The sequence below is a fragment of the Echinops telfairi genome, unplaced genomic scaffold (assembly GCF_000313985.2).
Source record: "Echinops telfairi isolate 266 unplaced genomic scaffold, ASM31398v2 ScPeMD7_6;HRSCAF=24_1, whole genome shotgun sequence".
In the NCBI taxonomy this organism is placed as follows: Eukaryota; Metazoa; Chordata; class Mammalia; order Afrosoricida; family Tenrecidae; genus Echinops; species Echinops telfairi.
Window position 1 is genome coordinate 18,480,378 of NW_022103903.1, and position 22,113 is coordinate 18,502,490.

The following is a 22,113-nucleotide window of genomic DNA, read 5'->3' on the forward strand; positions in this document are numbered from 1 at the left end:
AGATCACTTGCAACCCGTTCAGCATTACAATTTTTCTTCTTTCCAGGTTTGTAGTAGAAATCACACCTGCTTCTCATTAAATGATATTACCTTCTCCAAATTCTGCTTGCTGGAAACACAGCAGACTGACTTTGCTAAAAATACAAGTTGACTGATTATAGCCAGTTATTTAGCAGGCAAAGGGGTTCCAGGCATGAACTGGATTTATTTAGTGAAGACTTCACCATTGAAATATTAAGGAGTTCTTATTCCTTCTTGAAAGAACTGTCATTTAAACATAAAACAAATCAATTTCTAACTCATTAGCACTGAAAAGAAAATCAGTTCCTTAACTCTTAGAATATGCATGAAATCCTTGAGCTGACTACAAGGTTATATTCATTTGAAGGATCTCTTCCCAAGCAAGCTATAATTACCTCTATAGTGGTTTCATAATTGCCAGACTCTCCTCCCCAATGCCCACCTCCACCTCTACATTGCAAACGACTTTGTCAAGACTGCTCCTCTGTGGTGAGACACTGAATTAACACAAAAAATTATGTTCACTAATTAACTTCAGTTTTGAGATAGCATGTGAAGCTACTTATTGAACTCATCTTTTATTTCTTAATGAACAAAAGATATATGGGACTTTTCTATCTTTGTTATCAGGCAGGGGAGAGAAAGGATTTAGGTAAAAAAGTTATAAACTTATAGTATGGTTTAGGGCAATACTAAGGATCATGTAGTTTCTCAAAATGTGATACATGGACATGTGTGTTGGAATGTTTTCCTTTCACTCCCCAAAGTTCTAATTTAGTCAGTCCAGGATCAGGCCAAGACATTTGAAATTATGTAGTTTAACCCATTATTCTCTTGTACAATAAAGTTGATCCTTGGTCCTCAGGAGAGGGAGGGAGGTGAACAGCTTAGAGAACTGATGTCTGGTATGGGATACCTGGAAACACCACAAACAGATGCAGAAGGTTGGATCCAGACACCTGGACAGATGACTTATGCAGGGAATCTCAAGATTCACTGTAGGGTACTTAGTACTGAGGGAAACCATACTCCTGAAGAATTTACTCTTTTCCATCAAGTAGTTCAGCATAGATGAAACCAGAGGGGCCCAGCACGAAGCAATGAAAACAACTCAAGATGGAAAGGAGGTAGAAGAAAGATAATAGACAGAAGTTTATGAAGACAGTGATGAGTAAATTAATAACCAAATGCTGTTTTCAAAATTAGAGCTAAGTTTGAGTGTGCTTTTTCCTATACAACATATTTTGTATTTACAAGAAAAATGTGAAGTTAACTAATCAATATATGTTGTTGGAATATGTATTACCATAAACAATTAACTAGTTTAATGATTTAAATCGTGCATGAGCTAATAAACAGTATGTTATCTGTAGCAAAAATAATGTTAACAGCTTGATCATATGTCCAGTTAGATAACAGCAATCCCCTAGTTTAAAAAAAAAAGGGTGGTACAAGCAGCTTAAAATTGGCTGCCAGACTACACACACCCAGTGGCCAAATGGGAGGAAGATAAGGCAAATTACCTCCATAAAGACTACAGTCAAGAAAATCCTCTAAAACAGTTGTAACCAACAGAGCCTAACAAACATGAGTTGTCACCATGAATTGGAGACCAACTCGAAGGCATTTCATAACAACAATCATCTAATAACAAGCTACTCTGGCAAAGGCAGAATAGCTGGGATTTTAGCTTATAGTACTCAGTTTGAAAGCACAACTTTTACCCAGCTATAAAATACCATATAGACCATAAAAATAAAGGTGTAGATGACCTGTTCTCTTTTCTATTGGTCTAAAGTTTGTAGAGTCAAGAATAGCTAAAACATTTCAGAATTATCATCTGATCTAAGTATATGTTTAATCGGTGTCATTTTGAGAAAATATATAGTACTAAAATGGCAATAGACAGAATGTTAAAAAAAAAAAGCAGCAAATAGGCATAGAACAACTCACGAGGCAAATTACTTTTAACCACCAAAGATATTTCATTGCCTCTTTCAAACTCATTTTATGTATTTTACTAAAAGATTAAATGTATCACTCTATTTTTAAGGATACTTAGACTTCATTAACTGGGGGTATTGTATGTCTTTCAAAATGAAAGGGTAACAAAACTAAGTATTGCCCACTGTGTCACAGATTCAGCATTAGTCTTTTGATTTCTACAAATTTGCATTCAAAATGGTTTTCTATATGCCAATTATCTGTAATACAATACCTAAGGTATTTAACAAGATATAAAACATGGCCTTGTGGCCTCCAGGAGCTAGCAAGCTAGAATTGAAAACAGAGGCCAACAGACAACCAGAGGCGATGACTTCAGAAAGACACAATTCAATATGTAAGCAGGCACACACACACATTGCGTAGGCATCGCTATTCATCAAACTCACAGCTCATGAGCAGTGAGCTCTGCACCCCACAAAGGAATAGCAAACATTGTACAACTACAGGTCATGGGCCTTTGATGCCGACTCTTTAGATTCAACAGGAAAGGCATTTCTAGACCTTGTGCCACCTGGCATGGAAGCAACAGTAAGAACACAGGCAGGACCAGCATCCTTAGTTGCTCTTTATTTTAGTGGGCCACGGGGTCTAGTCTTTCCTGCTTAAGAATATCTGAAAATCTACAGGACTGGACCATGAATTTTTACGAGCTAAGTACTTAGAGTGTAAATAGTCTAGGAGGATGTCTAAGGAGTTTGCTTGCTTTGAAAGGAAGCAAATACCTCATTTCCTCATCAAACTTACAGCTGAGTTAGGTCAGATGTGAAGTGTGTGGGTGTTGGTAGACTGGGAATTGATTAAATCTTTTCAGAAACAAGTATTTAAATGCATTTTCTGTAAACTGTCAACTCACTCTAATAAAACCACCTGGTTATTTTATATTAATAGTTACCTAAAATGTTTTATAACACCAACTACTCAAAGTGTTCTGGTGCAGAGTCGGGAGGATATTAGTCAGAAAGTGAGGAGGGCTTAAGCAATTAGCAATAATAGCTACCTCAGTATGCCACTCTACATCTTAAATATATTCAAGATATATGGATTTTAAAATATTTTGCTCAAATTTTTTTTTATTTTGTTGCAGTACGCTTCCCAGGAATAAAAACATACATTGACCCTGACACATATGAAGACCCATCTCTAGCAGTCCATGAATTTGCAAAGGAGATTGATCCTTCAAGGATTCGAATTGAGAGAGTAATTGGGGCAGGTAAACTTAAAACCTAAACTTTTGAAGACATAACTCTTTAATGATTTTGTTGCTGGTATATATGCACATTATATTTTACATCTTAGCAGTTTTAGTCATTGAAAAAATGTAAGACAGTGGAGTATAGGTAAAAACATCTCTTACAATATTCAATTTCTAACGATGAGAAATTTTATTAAATATATTTTTTTACTTTTTAATTAAAATATCATTTTATTGGGGGTTCTTACAGCTCATAACAATATAGTAAAGATGTCAGTCTTACCCAGGGCACTATGCATATACATATAGTGCCCTGGGTAAGATTGACATCTTTACTATATTGAGTTTTCTGATCCACGAGCATGGGATATTCTTCTATTTGTGGAGGTCGCTTTGGTTTCCTATAGTAGGGGCCTGTATTTTTCCTTGTATAAGCCTTTTGTGTTTTTTTGGTTAAATATATCCTAGATATATTTTTTCTTGGCTATTGTGTGAAGGGTACTGCTTTCTTGAGCTCTTCCATAGTCTTGTCCAATTTATATAGCAAACCAATAGACTTCTGTTTGTTGATCTTGTATCCTGCCACTCTTCCATATTCCTCTATCACTGTCAGTACTCCTATTGTGGAGCTTATGGGATTTTCAATATATAGAATCATGTCATCTGCAAATAGAGATAGTTTCACCTCCTCTCCCAGTTGGATAACTTAATATCCTTCCACTGTGTTATGTTGTTAGCTAGGACCTCCAGTGCAATGTTGTGTTAGTCTGGGTAGACTACAGAAACAAATTAATAGACACTCATATGTGTATAAGAAAGAGGCTTATGTGCACGAGCAATTGAAAATGGTGAAACATCCCAGCCCAGTCCATATCAAGTCCATTAGTCCGATATTAGTCCATATGTCCAATACCAATCTACAGAGTCCTTTTCAGACTCACAAAACACATGCAATGACGCCGAATACAGGAAGATCACAGGCCAGTGGGTGAGAAGTCTTGTGGATCCAGTGGCATTGTAAGCATCTCAGCACTGGCAGGGGTTTCCACGTGGCTTCTCCAGTGCCCAGGGAATGGGGTCTATCAGCGTAGTGCCATGTATCTTGTCAGTAGAGCATCTCTCAGGGAATAAGCAGAGAAAGTGTCTCCTGCCTCCAAGGAGGAAATACAGGAATTCCCAGAATCCTCAGGGGAAGACCATGCCCACACAGAGGCCTCATTGGCTATAACCCAATTGACAGACTAGACTCCACCCCTTTACTCTTAATCCTCTCAAGTCCTAAATTGACACCAGATTCTGTAATTACCACAGACATAAATAGAAGTGGGGACAAGGGACATCCTTTTCTGGGCCCTCTTTTCAGTGGGATTGTTTTTGTTTTTTCTCCATTTACTGGAGATATTGGCTGTTGGCTTTTCATAGATCGCTTGTATTAACTTGAGGAATTTTCCTTCCAATATTATCTTCTTGAGTGTCTTAATTAGGAATGGGTGTTGGATGTTATCAAGTGCCTTTTCTGCATCTATCATGTGATTCTTATACTTTTTCTTATCAATGTGGTATATAATATTGATGGATTTGGGGGTGTTAAACCATCCCTACATGCCTAGGAAGAATCCCACCTGATCATGGTAGATCAGGGGTCCTGAAACTTTTTAAACAGGGGGCCAGTTCACTGTTCTCCAGACCCATTGGAGGGCCCGACTATAGCTTAAAAAATATATCAACAAATTCCTATGCACAATGCACATATCTTATTTTGAAGTAAAATATTAAATGGGGCAAAAACACCCTGTGGGCCGGATAAATGTCCTTGGCAGGCTACATGTGGCCCGTGGGCCATAGTTTGAGGACCTCTGATGGTAGATGATTTGTTATATATACTCGTATTCTATTGACCAATGTTTTATTAAGGATTTTTGCATCTATGTTTATTAGCAATATCGGTTTATAGTTCTCTATTCCTGTGGGATCCTTGCCCTGTTTGGGTATCAAAGTTATACTGATTTCATAGAATGAGTTTGGGGTTTGCCGTCTTTTTCTAGACTCTATAATAATTTGTGGAGGGCAAGTGTATGCTCTTCCCTGAAGGCTTGGTAGAATTCTCCTGTGAAGCCATCTGGTCCAGGAGCTTTTTTCATTGGTAATTTCTTGATAGCTGTATCTATTTCTTCTTTTACTATGGGTCTGTTGAGGTTCTTGACCTCTATCTGAAATAATCTAGGGAAGGATTGTTTTTCCAAGTATTTGTTCATGCCTTCCACATTGTTGAATTCATTGGAAAACTTTGTGATTCTCCTTTTAATCTCACTGGGGTCCATTGTGAATTCCCCTGTTCCATCCTTCATTTTGGCTATTGATGTTTGCGCCTTCCTTTCCTTAGTCAGGCTTGCCAGCAGTCTGTCAATTCTGTTGATCCTTTCAAAGCCCCAACTTTTGGCTGCATTGATTTTTTGCATGTTCTCTTGTCTTCCCACTCATTTAACTCTCCCTGATTTTTTTTATTTCTTTTATTTTGCTTTTGGAGGGTAAATTTATTTTGGCATGCTAACATTATATGATATTTTCATTCCATTTTCCATCAACTTTTTAAGCCCCTTCATAAATTACAATGAAACTAGCAGGTTTCAGGAAGTTATTTCCTGCTGCAACTTCTAAAGGCTATCACAAGGTTAGAGTAGGTTTACTCACGTCATAGCACCTATATTATAATTATATATTTGTAATATATTTATAATTATATAATTATAGCACCTATGCTATAATTAGTATTCAAAATGATTATCTTGAGACAATGTAAGATGCAGCTGTATTAGTAGACTTTGAAGATAAAATTAAATTTGGTATAATTTTGTCATTTTTTTATTTTGAAAATTAGTCATTCTACCTTAGATAGCATTTTAAATACTCAGAGTATTGTATTATCTATTACAGGTAAGTATAAATTTTCTGTGAATCAGTCCCCAAGAATTTATGCTGAAAATTAGTTAAAGCCAGAGGATAAACTGTTATAACAAAGAGAAAACTGCTATAATAAATCTGTTCCAAGATTTATTGCTCTTGAATGTACTTGACCCAGGTAGAATCACTCATGCTGGGAGATAATTTTTCAAGGCTCTGGTTCTACCTACTCTACTTGCTCTGCCTTCTCCTGGAGTGCCATCCTTCTTTGCAAATCAAAGATGAGTCACCAGCCCTTGACCTTCCAGCTTGTGAGAAGGGAGAAAGGAAAAAAGAATCTGTTCTGGTTGGCTCTGTCTTTACGGAAAAAGCATGGAAAAGGGTTACTCATATCTCATTAGACCAGCGGTTCTCAACCTCTGAGTCGCAAGCCCTTTTGGGGTCAAACGACCCATTCACGGGGATTGTCTGATTCATAACAGTAACAAAATTACAGTTATGAAGTAGTAACGAAAATAATTTTATGGTTGGGGGTCACCACAACATGAGGAACTGTATTAAAGGGTCACAGCATTAGGAAGATTGAGAAACACTGCATTAGATCAAGCAACCTTGTAGTCACACTTAGATGCAAGGGAGTTTGAAATGCAATCGCTGCCAAGGATCCATGTATGTAGCCAGATGGGTAAATCCCTTACTAAAACAGAGCCTGGAGGTTGAGGGAAGGGTTTCTCTCCTGTGAGTAATGGGTATTTGTGCAGAACAGGTCTAAAAATTGACCAGCATTATGTCTTTACAAAGGTAGAAAGAAATCAGCTGATTATGTTTTCTGTCTTTCAAACCTCTTCTTTTAACCGAGATGGGCTATAATTTCCAGGTTCCAGTAAAGATGAAAATGTGGGATCCTAGGTTAAAAATATATTAGGAATTTCAAGATGAGGACAACTCAATGTTAAACCAAGTAGAATGTCCTTCTAAACTCACGGTTCTGTGTGACTGCACCAGTCGCATGTCATGAAGCTGATCACGAAGTTGCTTGGTGAACTAGTGCTACTTCAAGTAATGTTACCTGACAGATTCCAGGGGTATTTGGAAATAGTTTTCCTTATCATTTCATACCCCATGTGCTAAGGAGTGCATCGTTTCATACACTGCCTAGTTTCCCTTTGTGAGCAGATCTATGAATACCATACAGACAATCATAATGCTCACTACCAGCCAGGCTGCCTTATCAGTAATGTTAAGAACCTGTATTTCCATACCCACCCCAGCCAGTCCTGGGGCTTTGGGGCTTGGCTCAAGGGGAGTCCCTCTGGGACAGGGGGGTGCAGGGAGTGGTGTGACCCTTTGCTGGGCATGCCTACACAGTAGGATATGCTGGGTCCCTCTAGGGTTTCCCATATGGGCTCCAATAAATTTCTTCCCTTTTGCTTAGTACAACAACAAAAAAGAAATTGTATTTGGATCAGCTTCTCTATCCTCTAAACAAAACAAACCAACTGGAATTAATGGCAAAATTGAAAAAAATCAAGTGTATTTATTCAACTCAGTGAGGATTCATTTTCTTAAGATGAATGAGGAAAGAAAAAGTTAAATAATTTCCACGGTGCACTTTTTTCCTCTTACCACAGTGAAAACAAGACATGTGATTTTATAATACATTATAAGGTACTCATACATTTATGCATATGTTATTGTGATATTTTGTGGATAAATTAAACTTCAGTGTCTGAAATTAAAATATTGGGAATTAACATAAAGAATCTGAAAGTGTACTGCTTTCACTTTTGTTTTTTCAATAGAAGTATAAATTTTGCCCTACAAAAAAAGTAAAATAGGGACTGCCAGAAGTAAATAACTATTAATAAATCTACTTTGATATCATATTAGAACTGTTCTTTCTGAACTAATGAGAATTCCCTCATTTGACACAGAGGAAAACTGAGTTAAGCAGTCTTATTTTTACATCTATGTCTCTTAACTTTTCTTTAATTATTTCAACTTTCGGAGAAAACAGAGTTTTTTCAGTCATCTTTCCAATAGCGCTAAAAAATCACTCTGTGATGCAAATCTGCCATCACAACCCTTTTCTCTTTGTCCTCCAATCATGTGCGCTCTGCTAACTACTTCCTGTAGGGCCCATTCTGAAACTGTCCTTGTGTGCATGAAATCTGGCTAATGTTTAAACATTTACCGCAGAAGTAGTGTGGAGGGATCATTGTTCAGACAAACTGAAGAAATAAGGTGATAATATAACATCTTGCCATGATCTGCACAACTAATTGCTTGCCTGACTTTTAACAGTCGCATGTTCATTTAGCTTCCATTTTTTTATTGCTTCTTCTCAGACTTCATTTCCAAACTATCTGTGTGCATTATGTATTCTCCCTGAAAATGATTCTTGACTTAAGTAGCAGCATAGATTGTAGACAGAGGTGAGGTGGGGTATAAGAGAAGGAAGAGGGAAACAATAAATGCAGCCATTAGAATTTTCAGGTGACAGATAACCAGAACTAAATCAAGGCATTAATGTTATGAATGGAGAAAGATATTTAGATTCAAGAATAATTTATTAGGATTCATTGATTGAGGATCCATACATACATTAGGGCAAATAAAGTCCTACATATGTCTTGGTGACAAAATAGTTAAAGATATATTACAGAGTTACAGCAGGGTGTTAAAATATATAATCATTAAATACTTACTTTTAAAGATATAAGAATCTTTCACCATCCTCACAGTTTTTATATTTCATCCCGCTATTGCAATCACTATGTCAATACATCTTGTCAAGTGTCTTCCTCTATGTCACGGACCCCCAGCTCTCCAAACATGATGTCCTTTCTAAGGATTGATCCCTTCTGACAACATGTCCAAAATATGGGGGATAAAGCTTCTCAAGGGCGTTCTGGCTATCCTTCCTATGAGAGAGATTTGCTTGTCTTTCTGGCAGTCCAGGGTATTTTCCATAATCTTCACCAACACCAAAATTCAAATGCATCAATTCAGTTACTGTTTTGGTATGGATTATGTAGCTTTCACATATATACAAGATCTTAAAAATACCATGGCTTGCGCCAGGCACACCTTAATCTTCAAAGTGATATCTTTGTTTCTCAACAGTTCTTTTTTTTTTTTAATCATTTTTTGGGGACTTGTACAACTCTTATCACAATCCATCCATCCATCCATTGTGTCAAGCACATTTGTACATTTATGCAATCATCATTTTCAAAACATTTTCTTCCTACATAAGCCCTTGGTATCAGCCTCTTTTTTTTCTCCCTCCCTCCCTCACCCTCTCTCCCTTGATAATTTATAAATTTTTATTATGTTTTCATGTCTTATACTGACCGATGTCTCCCTTCACCCACTTTTCTGTTGTCTATACCCCTGGGAGGGGTTTAGAGTTTCCCCCTATCTCCACCCACCTTCCCCTTCCCCTCCTGGTATGGTTACTCACAATATTAGTCTTGAGGGGTTTATCTGTCCTGGATTCCCTGTGTTTCTGAAACCCAAATGAAGGCTGAACATGATAGTGGGACAAGAGGAAAGTAAAAGGAAATGGAAAGAACTTGGAGGCAAAGGGCAGTTATAGAGGTCTAAATACAGGCATATAAATACGTAAATATATTTATATATGATGATGGGAAAATAGATCTATGTACACATATTTACAGGTTTAGTATTAAGGCAGCAGATGGACATTGGGCCTCTACTCAAGTACTCCCTCAAAGCAAAAACACTTTGTTCTACTGACCTAGCATTCCATGATACTCACCCTCCTGACACAATCGCTGAAGACAAGTGAGTGCATAAGCAAATGTGGTGAAGAAAGCTGATGGTGCCTGGCTATCAAAAGAGATAGCATCTGGGATCTTAAAGGCTTGAAGATAAACAAGCAGCCATCTAGCTGAGAATCAACAAAGCCCACATGCAAGAAGTACATCAGCCTGTTTGATCACGAGGTGTCAATAGGATCAGGGATCAGGCATCAAAGACCCAGAACAAAATATCATGTTATTGTGAATGAGGGGGACTGTGGAGAACCAAAGCCTATCTGTAGGCAACTGGACATCCCCTTGCAGAAGGGTGGAGGGGAGGAGATGAGCCAGTCAGGGTGCAGTATAGCACCGATGAAACATACATTATATTTAGTTATAATGTATGTTTTAGTTCTTTATAACACTCTTTTAGTTCTTTAATGCTTCTTCCCCCCCACACTATCGTGACTCCAATTTTACCTTACAAATCCAGCTAGACCAGAGCATATACATGGGTATAGATTTTCAATGGTTCTAAAAGGTCTTATGAAACATATTTGCTTAATGTAATAAATGATTTCTTGACTGTGTTTCCATGAGCATTGATTATGGATCCAAATAAATGGAATCTTTGACAACCTCAATCTTTTTTCCAATGTATCCTTTTGCTGTCATGTGGTCCAGTTATGAGCACTTTGGCTTTTTTTTTTATTGAATTGTAATCTGTCATTAGAGCTGTATGTTATGTATATATGATATGTTATTGGATTCTATTGGCCAGAATTTCATTGAAAATTTGTGCATCTCTTGTAATGAAAGATATTGATCTGTTGTTTTCTGTATTCGTGAGTTCTTTGTTGTGTTTTGGAAGGGTTATTCTGCACTCATTGAATTAATTTGAGAGTTTTCTGTCCATTTTTATATTCTGGAATAGTTTCTGTAGAATAGGTGACTATTCTTCACTGAATAATTGATAGGATTATCTGTGACATCATGTGGCCCTGGACTTTTGTCTCTTGTTTTGCTATGGGTTGTCAAGGTTTACTACATCAGTTTGTTTTAATTTGAGTAGATTGTATATTTCTAGGTGTTTGTACGTTTCTTCTAGATTATCAAACTTGTTGGAGTGCAGCCTTTAGTAGTGGTGTGTTATTATTCTTTTTATTACATTTGATTCTGTTGTGATGCCTCCCTTTTCATCACTTATTCTAGAGAAGAAAATCGTCTCTCTTTTTTTTCATTTGGTAAGTTTGCCAGCAGTTTGTCAACTTTATAAATCCTTTCCAAGAACCAATTGTTTGTCTTGTTGAGTTTTTCCAATTCTTTTCTACTTTCCAGTCCATTTATTTCTGCTCTAATTTTTATGGTTTCTTTTCTTCTTTTGTTGGAGAGTTTATACTGTTGCACTTATTCTCATTGTTGGACTCATTGTGTTAAGGTGTTGGCTTGGGATTTATACTCTTTTTATAAGTGTGCATTGATTGCTATAAATTTCTCTCTGATAGCTGCTTTTGCTGAATACCGAAGGCTTGGGTATTATCAATCTTATGGATTTCAAGGAATTCCTTAATTTCATTCCTTATTTGATCTATTACTTAGTCATTTTCAAGTAGCATGCTGTTCAGCCTCTGTTTGTCTTTGTGTTCCTGTTCTTTCTGTTCTTGACTTCCACTTTTATAGCTTTGAGGTTTGTGAAAATGAAATGTAAGCTCTAGATAAATTTTAATTTGTTGAGGCTTGCTTTCTGGCCTAATATGTGGTCCACTCTAGAGTATGTACTGTGTGTACTGGAGAAGAATATATACCATGCTGTTCTTGGGTGGAGTGCTCTATATATGTCTAGGAGTTGAATCTAATTGATTGTGTTAACTCTTCAGTTTCTTTATAGAGCTCCTTTCCTGATGATCTGTCTTTTCTTTAGAGTGGTGTGTTGAAGTGTACTACTATTTTTGTCAAGTTGTTTATTTCTCTCTTCAACTTTATTAATATGTGGAATGTCTAATAGGAGCTGAAAAGTGTATGGTGGTGAAATGAAAAGGGAAGAGAGATGGATAGATAGGCCAAATTATGGGGGAAGAAGAGAGAGAATAAAATAAAAGTAATAATAATCATACTATGCCACTAGATGAGCCAACAGATTTGTAAAAATGGTGGGAAATGTCAGAATGAATAGTTTTCATGGACATATAATTCACAAGGAACGAGAGAGAGAAGAAATAATGAGTGGGGCAGGAAAAGAATGAAAGCAAATATTTAGACCAGAAAAAGGATTTGTGTGTGTGTGTGTGTGTGTGTGTGTGTGTGTGTGTGTGTTTAGAAGAAATGTAATTAAAGAAGAAAAGAGACATGGAAGAAACAAAAGAAAAGAAGAGGATTTAAAAAGAAAGAAAATACATGGACAAAAAGGACAAAACCCCACATTGATGTGACAAGAAGCAGAGAGACAGCAGAGTGGGTTGTGACTTGCATGTGGGTGCTGGATTTCTGTTGCTATGGCAGCAGGACTGTGGGCAGGTCTGTGGATTCAGGGAGGGAATCACTTTTGTGAGTGGATGTGCTCAAAACTAAGGTCTGCCTGTTTTGTGGAGGAGAATGTGTATTCTCAGGAGGGAGGGCCTGCAATGGAAGAGGAAGTGGGAGCAAACTGGAAAAAATAATTAAAATATTATGATAGAGCATATGTACAAAACCTGAAGAAAGTAAAATACAATAAAACATAAAACTTCCTGATGGGTGGGAATTTATTCTCTTTAGTATTGTTATTGTATGTGCATATTTGACACGTGGGAGTAGGGGGCATCTACAGGTGAGAGGAGATGGCACAAGAGAAGAAAGCAAGCTAAAAAGAGCAAGGAAAAATTGTCCAAAAGTGTAGCTTGGGTCCTGAGAATGCCTGCAATAACTGCCCACATGGTCTGCTTTCTACCCAGAACCCCGAGAGGCCAGTAAGGTAGAGGTTTGACTGGCAGGTTATCGCAGGGGCCAGGGAAATGGGCTATGCTGGGTGGGAGCAGGAACACGCAGAAGCAGCTCAGTCAGCTGGTCAGTTGTAAAGGGGAGCCTGTCATCAGGAGTTGCTGTTCACTCCCTGTAAGAAATTTTGGTCTACTTGCATTTTAACTTGCTTTATCACTGTCAGGAAGTTGCAGGATATCCCTCCGAATGAAACTTCCCCAGTAGTTGCTCAGAAGATCTCCCTGTGCTTGTTATCTGGCAATCGTATTACCCCACTCCTATTTAAAGGAGTTGAAAGGCTCATCTTTCTCCGACATAGATGCTGGCGATCTCAAACTACTGCCCTTGTGATTAGCAGCCTAATGCAAAATCCAATACACCACCAGGGAGAGAGATATATGTAAACATGTATATATTTTTATATGTAAATCCATATTTATTTATTCTCTCAACTTTCACTATAAGTTCTAGTTGTTATTTCAATCAGTTTTCCTGTGTAGATAGCACTGCTCTATTTAATATGGCAGTTTATCTTTGTTCATCAATACAGGCCTGAATTTTCATGAAAATGCACATTTCCATTTAAATGAAGCAAGCATCTATGTTGCATAGAAGACCATCAAGTTCATCTATCTCTCTCATCTTTTTTACATCTTAAAATGAAGCACTGTAGCCAGATTAATATAAAATAGAAACTTCCAGGCTAAGAGAACAAGTCGGATTAGGATAAACTCATTATTTTACACATATCTTGAGAGACAATGAGAAAACTAGTAAACTGACTTTTAATCATGAGCTGGAATAGGTCACCGAAAGGCGATCCTATTTTTCCTGACAGTACTAAGGCATTTAAAAAAAAATCTGCCTAGCAGAATATCTATAATTTTGAAACAATATTCCAATGGACAAAAAAATCATTATTGTGTTTCTAAGTCCATATAGTGCCCTTCTTATAGTTGACCTTTGCTTTTTTCCATACTCTTAATGCAAATGCATAATATCTGCCTGTCATTCATATTCTATCCCTTTATCTATCCAAAATCCGTTATTGTCTCCACTATTATCTTTCTCTTCCCCTAGCTTAGTGTCCTCATATTTTTTTAATCTCTTCACAGAATAGTCCAAGAAATTTTAACTGTTGATTTTTCTGTAATCATATTCAGGTAAAAGAATATCAAAGGGCAAAGAAAGAAAGAAACTAAAGCAGTGGTTGTCAGAAAGGTGGAAATTTATATTAAAATTTGAATTCTGTTAACATGAACTAAATTTCTTTCTTTTATTTTTTTCTTCGTAGATGGGGGAGTTCATAGCTTCCCTTTACGATGTCGACAGCAAATGATTACCAATATGCCTCTTCTAAGTCCCTTGCCATTGCTATGTACAGATTCTTCTTTCTATGACAGAGTCTATATTTTAGGTATCTTAAAAACACAGGCAAAACATAATTTTCTGTATTATTTTTGTGCCTCTTCCCCAAATATATTATACTTTCTTCCTGCATAGAAACCAGAAATGTAGGCAGTATTCCAAATTTGGTTTCACAATTTCATTTTACAAGAAGAAACATGTATTTATAGCCCATTTCCTCTATATATTGATTTAATAACTCCTCTAAATATCATCAGTTACTAGTTTTACTCTTGCCTACCAACTTGAAAGATTTTATGTCAAAGGTTCATTTTCTTTACTGTTCTTGAAAATGCCTTTTCACAGCCAATAGACAGTGAGTGGGCTGGCTCAACCACAGATTCTAGCACATCCTTGCACCTTTTATTCAAGAATGTCATAATTTTGTAAATCAGTTGAGTGAAGAAAAATTATTTTTCTCCATTTTTCCTAGATGATATGAAGTAAATAGAAAAGACACAGACTGAAGGCAGACAGATCAAGCCTTGAATCACAGCATTTCTTTTAATTCTTTTTTTTTTCAATTATTTATCAGTCTGTGAGAAATGTCATCTGCTCATCTATTAAATGGATTCATTTTATGATAAATATTGAGAACCAACCAGATAATAAATACTACATAGTTGGATAGGCATATGATTATTAAGTTAAAGAGAATACAGCTTCCATATTCAGTTGTGATGACTGAAAGGAAATAATCTCTCTAAGAGTCTCAAAATATTTTATGAAATGATATTTACCCATTAAAAATAGAGCACTATGTTTTAGTTAATTATAATGGTATCTATGATTTCCAAATTAGTTGAAAATTAGTAATGACAAAATAGTTTAATTTTTTCAGTCACAAGAAGCAGAAACTAGAGCATTGGCTTTATAAATTTTTTTCTTGGCTAATGAATACCCTCATATTTCTGTGTGGGTTGTCTTTATTAGATGTAAAAATTTGTTGCAAGCAATGTAATGAAATGATATTAACAAATGGAATGGGTTTTCATTTTATTTTATCTACTTACATACCACCATTCTATTTTAAAGTGTAATGTGATCTATGATGTCATAATATCGATAAGCCTATAATGAAGAGCAATTAATACAACTATTATTTATTGTATTAATACACTAACAGTCAGTGATTAAAAAAATCAAGGAATTCAACCAACATCTTCAGTCTGAAATTGATCAAACACACATGATAATTGCTGGTTATTGTAGTGCAAAATTTGGAAACAAATAGGAAGGATCAATAACTGAAAAATATAACCTTGGAAATAGAGATGAAGCTGGAGATCAGGTGACATAATTTTGCAAAATCAATGAGTTAATTTCTAATACCTCTATATCTGGGTCTCACCAGGTGAAACACACAGAAATCAAATTGACTACATTTGTTGGCAGAGACAATGGAGAAGCTCAATACCATCACCTAAAAAAAAACCAGGGGATTGCTTATATACAAATTGAAACTGAAGTTGAAAAAAGTTTAGCAAGTTCACAAGAGCCAAAATACAATCCTGAGTAAACCAAATTTAGAGATAATTTCAATAACATAATCAACACATTGACCTAAAAGAAACCATGTTTAACTATCAGATAGTCACTAGGGACTCCCAAGATTATATTCCTTACCTGTCAGGTTTGGAAGTCAGCTCGTCTGCATGTTAGAATGATCAGCCATGTAAGATCAAAAGGTCATCTCTTATTCAATAATAATGTTCATAGAGTTAGGGGGAAAGGAGGACTAGAAACAAGAAAAAAGTATTGATATGTTGAGGACATTACAGTGGTGAGGAGAGTCAGAATGTGTATGAATTGTTGAATGTAAAATCTATGATCTGGTTTGTAAACCTGCATCTGATCCAGGATAACAAGTTAAAAATTGACTATCGAACACTGATTATGGAAGAGTAGGTGAGCTGTGGGAGGGCATCAGAACATGCACACATGAAGAAAGCAAAAGGTCACTAAAAAGATCAGAAAGAAAGAGAAGACCAAATTGAGTGTCAAAAGAGACTCTGAAACTTGCTCTAGAATATAGAGTAACTAAGCAAATGCAAGAAATAATAAGTAAAGAGGTGTAACAGAAAATTTCAAAGTAGACAAAATAAAATATAATGAAATGTGCAAAGACCTGGTGTTATAGAATCAAAGAGGAAGGATATATCTGAAGCTGAAAATACCAAAGAGAAATTCAAACCTTGAATTGAAATAGTGAGGAATTCTATGGGTATAATATTGAGTGATGCAGGAAGCATTGAAGACAAAGAAATGAATACATAGTATTACTATACTAAAAAAAAGTCAATTTTCAATCCTTTCAAGAGGTAACATATGATTAAAACCCAATAGTATTCAAGGAAGGAGTCTAGGTTACATTGAAGGTATTAGTGAAAAAATAAAAGGCTGCAGGAATTGAAGGAGTACCATTTGAAATGTTTCAACTAGCTGAAAGAGCATTGGAAGCACTTACAAATTTATGCCGATATTTGGAAGATAGTTACCTGGCCAAAGCGATCCATATCTGTGCCCATTACAAAGAAAGCAATCCGTATCTGTGCCCATTACAAAGAAAGGTGATGCAACAGAATACAATCAAATCATTGAACAATATCATGAATAGCACATTCAAATAAACTGTTGCAGAAGATAATTCAGAAACAAATGTAGCCGAACATCAACAGGAACCTGCCAGCAACCCAAGCGAAATCCCAAAGAGGACATGGAATGAGGGATATTATTTTTGACAATACGTGATATAATTGCTGAAAACAAAGAACATCAGAAAGATGTTTACTTGTGTTTTATTCACTATGAAAAGGCATTTGGATCATAGCACACAAAGGGTAACATTTCAAAAATGGGGCTTCCAGAGCACATAAATTTACTCCTGTGGAACCTGAACACAGACCAAGAAGCAGTCATTTGAATAGGGCATGAGAATAAGTATGATTTAAATCATAAAGATGTCATCACTGTTATACCCTTTTACCACATGCATTCAATTTGTATGCTGACAGAATCCTGACTATATGAAGCAGAAAAAAACATCAGTATTAGGATATGGCTCATACACAAACTGCAATATGCTGATTGAACATACATTTTCACTGTAAGCAAAGAGGACTTGAAGCACTTGCTGATGAGAAGCAAAGACTACAGCCTTCAGTATAGATTACAACTCAGTGTAAAGAAAACAAAATTTCTCATAACATAAAGATAGACGAAAGATTGAAGTGTTCAAGGATTTAATTTTACTTGGATCCACAGTCAAAGCTTGTGGAAGCAGCAGTCAAGAGATCAAGTGATGCCTTGCATTGGGCAAATCTGCTGCATAATACATATCCTAAGAGCAAGGCTGTCATTTGATGACTGTGTTAGTCTGGGTAGACCAGAGAAAGAAATCCATAGAACCTCACTCATATGTGGATAAGAGAGAGTTTTATATAAAGGATACTTATACATTAAAAAGCATCCCAACCCAGTCCAGTCTCTGATATTAGCCCATATGTCTGATACCAATCTATAAAGTCCTCTTCAGACTCACAAAACACATGCAATGAAGCCAAATGCGGATGATCACAGGCCAGTGGGTGGGAAGTCTTTGGATCCAGTGGCGTTGTAAGCATGTCAGCACTGGCAGGGGTCCCATGTGGCTCCTTCAGTTCCCAGGCACGGTGTCTATCAGCGTAGTGCCATGTGTCTTGTCAGTAGATCATCTCCAAGGGAGTGAGTAGTAAGAGAGGTGTCTTCTGCTTCTGAGGAGGAAATACTGGAATTCTCAGAATCCTTAGGGGAAGGCCATGCCCACACAGAAGCCTCATTAACTCTGACCTGGTTGACAGAGTAGACTCCACCCCTTCACTCTTAATCCTTTGAAGTCCCAAATTGACACCAGATTATGTAACTAGCACAATGACTAAGTTATGTCTACTCAGGTCATGGTCTTTTCAATTGCCTCATAATCATGTGAAGCCTGGACAACAATGAAGTAATACCAGAGAATAATTGATTACTTTGAATTATGGTGTTGATGAAAAATATTTAAAATATCATTTACTGCCAGAAAAATAACTAAATCAGTATTGGAGGACGCAAAGCCCAAATGATTTAGACATGGCATTAGGAGAGCCTAGTGTCAGAAAGAGATATGATTCTTAGTAAAGTAGAGGGGGAGTGAATACGAGGCAGATCCTTAAAGAGATGGATGGACACGGTGGCTTCAATAATGAGCTCAAGCATGACCACAATCGTGAGGATGGCCCAGGACCCAGGCAGTATTCCATTATGTTTTACATATGGTCACTGTGAGCCACATGACTCTTATCAAAGTACCTCTTTGACAAATACTTGCTGAACTTTTGTATATAAATGAGTAAATGACTATTTCTATCTGATTATCAACAAAAGTCTTAATATCAAATCAAATATCTTCATCTTCTCAACAAAAATCATAAATTAAATGTGATATAATTAATATAAAATAACATCTAATACTTTCAAATAGAGGAAAAAAGTTATAAAATTCTTTAAGAAGTATAGTTTTTTATCATTTTATTAATGTTTTACCAGATATGGTTGACCAGAATTAAAGGATTTATGTTATAGAAGGGGGTACCCCAAAACAACCCGATTTTTTTTCAAAGCTATGTATTTAAATTAAAAAAATATATGTCACCTTCTAAGTACTCTCCATTACACTTAATACATTTGTCAAATCTGCTATTCCATTCTTGGAAACATTTTTCAAACCCATCTGTTTGGATGGCAGACAGCATATTCCCATTTTTTTCTTCACCTCATCTACATCATCAAATCCCTGTCCTTTCATGTCCTTCTTCATTCACAGAAACAAAAAGAAGTCTGCCTGAGTGAGGTGTCGGGGGTGGGGGTGGGGGGCGCGGGCAAAAGAGGCATTCTGTTTTTTGCCAAAAACTGGCACACTGAGATGGCTGTGTGAGCAAGTGCATTGTCGTGGTGGCAAAACCAGTCCCCTGTCTGCCATAAATCAAGTCTGTTTTGTTGCACACTGCCATGCAATCTTTGCAGAGCCTCTAAATCAGTGGTTCTCAACCTTCCTAATGCTAAAACCCTTTAATACAGTTCTTCATGTTGTGGTGACCCTCCAACCATAAAATTATTTTCATTGCTACTTCTTAACTGTAATTTTGCTACTGTTCTGAGTCGGATGACCCTGTAAAGGGGTTGTTCAACCCCAAAGGGGTCATGACCCACAGGTCAAGAACCGCTGCTCTAAATAGAAAGCTTGATTAATAATCTGACCTGGTAGAAAGAATTCAAAATGCACTATACCCCTCACATAAGAAAACAATAACAAAAACAAATGAGCATCGGTTATTTTGGGTACCCCCTCATATTTTTGCATTTACATAATGAAATATTCTAACAGAATATTACATGGAGATTTTAGTATATATTGAGTTATTATAGTGAGAGAAATAAATTTTTCATACTTACTTTTAAAATTGTTTTTCTGCTTTGTGTATTGTTAAGCTATTTGATGACATGAAGGAAACCAAGCAGCTATTTCCAAAGGAAGACTCAGGGAAAACTGGGTTTATCTTCTCTGGGATGAATGTATATATTTACAAAAGGTAAATCACATAGCAATAATAATAGCAATTAATCCATATAGTACTATAGTGTGTTAGTTACCCCCAGTATACAACAGATTATCAGAAAACTTAAAGCCATATTTATTACTTAAACATCTCTGCAGATCAGGAGTCCAGGCATGATATTTTTGTTGCATGCAAAGGTGGTCATCAAGGTGTTGACCAGAGCTCTGAGCTCCTGTGAAGCCCAGTGTGAAAGAATCCAAGTTCAGCTCATACATACAGTTGCTGACATCACACAATCTCTAGAGTGTTTTGGACTGAGGGTCTTAGTTATGTACTGGATGTCAGCTACAAGGTGCTCAATTTCTTGTCATGTAAAGCTCTATAAAGTGACAGCTTCCTTCATCAAATCAGTAAGAGAGGTAGTCTGCTAGCATGACAGAAATCATCTTTTGTAGCCTAATCATAAGTGTGGCATCACCTTTGCCAGGTCCTATGGGTTAGAGTACCATACTAGGTCCAGCCTACACTCAAGGGGAAGAAGATTCCACAAGGATGCAAATACCAAGGCATGGGGACCCTTTCAGGTCATCTTGGAACACTGCCTAACCTTTGTAGTAATGCTTCTAAACCAGTGGTTCTCAACCTGGGGGTTGCGACCCCTTTGGGAGTCGAACGATCCTTTCACAGGGGTCATCCGTTTCATAATAGTCGCAAAATTACAGTTATGAAGTAGTAAAGAAAATAATTTTATGCTTGGGGGTCACCACAACACGAGGCACTGTATTAAAGGGTCATGGTATTAGGAAGACTGAGAACTACTGGTCTGAACCCTGAAGGTAATTGGAATTTTAAGTTTAATTTGAATATATCCAAGATGACTAGGCCTTTCATTCAGAATATAATTTGGGGAAAAGTTTAGATAGAAATTGTATCTAGCTTTGAAAATTCATTTTATAAAGAAGCAAAAGGTTGTTAAAGCTCCAAGATTACTTAATAATGCCATACAATCAATAATATTGCCTAATAGACCATGTTTGGTCTATATTGGTGACTAAAACTCTATGAATTAAGGCCACAGATCTAATTACATAACTTACTTATGCCATAATATTTTTCTATGTCACTGCCATTGAGTCAATGCTGGATCATAGCAGCCTTGTGTGGGTGCCAAGACTGTAACTTTTTTTTTTTACTATAATTTTTTATGGTAAAAGAAAGCCCAGTCTTTTTCCGGAGGAGCTGTTACTGGTTTCGAACTGCTGACCACGTGGATTGCAACCCAATGCATAAACATTCCACCACCAGTGCTCCATAGTTTATCTACCATGAGCTAATTAGGTGATTGTTTCCATAGTGATATTTGTATCCTCAATCTAATTGTCTATGTATTTAACTAGGTTTTTAACATGACATGTAGTCCAAGTTACCAATTACTACGTAACAAACAATTCCCAAATTTAGTGGGTTGGAATCACACTGATTTTATTTGTGTATTATTCTGTGGGCGACAGTTTGGGCTTAATTTAGCTGGGAGATTTTTCTGCTGGTCTCACTTGGGGCCACTTATGTGACTACAGTCACATGGTGCTCAACAGGATAGACTTAGTATAGAGGTCAGTGATAGCTGTCAGGTTATTGGTGTAGGGACTTTAGCTAGATAGCTTATCTCTGTTTTATATAGTCTCTTGTTCACCCAACAAGCCATCTCAGGGCAGTGTTCCAAGCAGAGGAAAGCAAGAGTTGTAATGCCTGTTGGGACCTTGGCTCAGAACTCCAACAACCTAACTCTAACACATCGTTTGTCAAAGGAAGTCACAAGGCCAGCCCAGATTTTATAAGGTGGAAAAATAGATCCCACCTCCTTGTGAAAAAAACAGCAAAGTCATATTTCAAATGAGATGTATACATAGTTCAGAAGAGTTAGTCGTCATTTTTACAATGTATGACACAGGTGATACTTTAAAGAGAGCGAAAGGAGTATTACTTGCAATATTGCACTGGGTTTGGCTTTTTATATATAACAGATTTTAAATTTATGTTGTTTTCCTTATTTAGCAATTACTAGATAATTGGACTTGGGTTAGATATTATGAGGCTTAAAAATGAATAATAAAGAGTTCAGAGTCCAGGAAGGAGACTAAGAGATATACAGTTTTCCTGAAGATCAATAGAGGATTTATTTTTTTGAGTTGGCAACTACCTGTGCATAACATTTTCCCAGGATTTCCTTTTTAATGATGTCCAAAATTACATTTCTTTTTTGTAAACATTTTATTAGGGGCTCATA

At 36.6% G+C, this 22,113-nt stretch overlaps 1 protein-coding gene across 1 annotated transcript in view; it reads left to right on the forward strand.

Moving 5' to 3' along the window:
* Positions 1-22,113, forward strand: part of EPHA6 (EPH receptor A6) — a 1,133,516-nt gene that overhangs the window by 783,339 nt on the left and 328,064 nt on the right. Inside the window, exon 11 of the mRNA XM_045286264.1 lies at positions 3,113-3,238. Within this exon, the coding sequence (XP_045142199.1) occupies positions 3,113-3,238 (126 nt within the window). The remainder of the gene's footprint in view (positions 1-3,112; positions 3,239-22,113) is intronic.